This window comes from Propithecus coquereli, unplaced genomic scaffold, assembly GCF_000956105.1.
Source record: "Propithecus coquereli isolate 6110/MARCELLA unplaced genomic scaffold, Pcoq_1.0 Scaffold1, whole genome shotgun sequence".
NCBI classification, from domain to species: domain Eukaryota; kingdom Metazoa; phylum Chordata; class Mammalia; order Primates; family Indriidae; genus Propithecus; species Propithecus coquereli.
Window position 1 is genome coordinate 24,709,501 of NW_012133857.1, and position 2,114 is coordinate 24,711,614.

The 2,114-nt window shown below is 35.3% G+C and overlaps 1 protein-coding gene across 1 annotated transcript in view; it reads left to right on the forward strand.

The window, feature by feature from the left end:
* Positions 1-2,114, forward strand: part of PTPRG (protein tyrosine phosphatase, receptor type, G) — a 703,838-nt gene that overhangs the window by 687,206 nt on the left and 14,518 nt on the right. The window contains exons 27-28 of the mRNA XM_012665722.1: positions 892-1,038; positions 1,779-1,921. Coding sequence (XP_012521176.1) covers positions 892-1,038; positions 1,779-1,921 — 290 coding nt within the window. The remainder of the gene's footprint in view (positions 1-891; positions 1,039-1,778; positions 1,922-2,114) is intronic.

Below are 2,114 nucleotides of genomic sequence, written 5' to 3' on the forward strand. Positions count from 1 at the left end.
AGTGAAATAAGCCAGACCCAGAAAGAAAAATATTGCATGAACTCACATGCACGTGGAACCTTTTCTTAAAAAAAATACAGAAATAAAGAACAAAGCAGTGGTTACTGAGGCAGGGGTTGAGTAGGGAGGAACTGGGGAGATGGATGCCAGATGACACAAATTAACAGATATGTAGGATGAACAAGTCTAGAGATCTCATGTACAACATGAGGACTGGACTATAGGTAATAAAATTGCACTGTATTTGGGATTCATGGTAAATGAGATTTTAGCTGCTCATGCCACAAAAATAAAATGTGAATAACTCTGTGAAATGACAGACATGTTAATTTGCTTCACTACAGTAACATTTTAACTATCTTATATGTATCTCATATATGTTAAATATGCACAATAAAATTTTTTCAAAGTATATCATAAGTATTAAATAAGAATGTTTATGAAAGTCCTTTGCAAAATGCTACTCAATTGTTAGGAAATAACAATTAGCATGTCTTGGTTGTTTAAGCAATTGTGAAATAGTAATTTAAAATTAATTGACCTAGATTATCTACTGTCACCTTTTTTACTATGTCAATTATATTACAGAACATTTCTTAACTGGGGGTAATACATCCCCTCTAAAGGGAATATTTGGGGTTGCTACAGTGACAGGTAAGAGGTGCTAGGAAATGGTTATCATCAAAGTATGTTTTACAGTAGAATACAATAACCATTGAACATGGCATGATTAGATGGAGATACAATTTTATGAATTCAATTTAAAAGATGGCTTGAGTGGTATGGGAAACGGCAAACATAAGAAATCAGTTTGCAAGAAAATTCAAAAAGAAATGTTTGATGGCACTGCAGAGGTTTATTTACTTTTTTTTTTTTTCCTGGTTCCCAAAGGCAGAAGATGAGTTTGTGTACTGGCCAAGTCGAGAAGAATCCATGAACTGTGAGGCCTTTACTGTCACCCTTATCAGCAAAGACAGACTGTGCCTCTCTAATGAAGAACAAATTATCATCCATGACTTTATCCTTGAAGCTACACAGGTAACCTAAACCTCAGTTCCTCAGTAACAGCACATACCTGGGCCCTGGATCATGCTTCTAAGTAATAATGAAGTAATTTACTGCCCTCAAGACAGGCTCAGGCATTTGAGTTAAGACTTAATTTTAAATATGTACATTTCCCTTTTTTCTTCCTTCAAATATTTGCTTTTTCCAGCTGGCTAGATGAAATGTAACAGTTCTTCTGATTCAGCATGCATACAAATAGGTCTATTGACCTAATTATAAAAACAATATACTAGAGCTCAATATTTTCTTTGCCATCAGAAATGTAAGCCTTGCAATGTGTTGCAGAGATGATAATTATTTTTTTTTGTTAGTAAACATTTTGATGTATAATAGCTGCCTTGTGTGGTGGGTAAAGCGGGAAGCCCTCTTTAGTAATTTAAATAATGATCCCTACCACTTCCTTGTTATTTTTTTTCCTTTAATTTTAAAAATAAGAACATAGAGTAGGATACAGGGTCTCTTATAATTTGTTGCCACTTGAAGTTTTTGCCTGAACAAAATGAGAGTCTACTGTTTCACTAACATGACCTGCTCATTTTTTAATGGCAGGCAGCCCTCCCTGCTATTCTTCTTCTTACCAGTTGCTGTTTGGTTAACCTGACATTATTCAAAATTATAACACATGCTTTCCCCCGGAGCAAGTTCTAGTCATCACATTACAGATATGTGAAATAATAAAGGATGGAATATGATTGATGTTGTATTGGTTACAGGATGACTATGTCCTAGAAGTTCGACACTTTCAGTGTCCCAAATGGCCTAACCCAGATGCCCCCATAAGCAGTACCTTTGAACTTATCAACGTCATCAAGGAAGAGGCCTTAACAAGGGATGGCCCCACCATTGTTCATGATGAGTACGTATCTGTTTCTTAATTGTAAAATGCAGACAGTTTTCTTGCTGAATTGCTGTAGTGGAGGAAAGCGAAGACAGAATTTTAAAACCTACTCCCTCAGCTTGTGACAATTCCATGTTATTTCTAATGTGTGCATGTGCAAAATATTAATATTGTGGTTCGGTATACATTTTAATATGTCAAACTCTTCCAA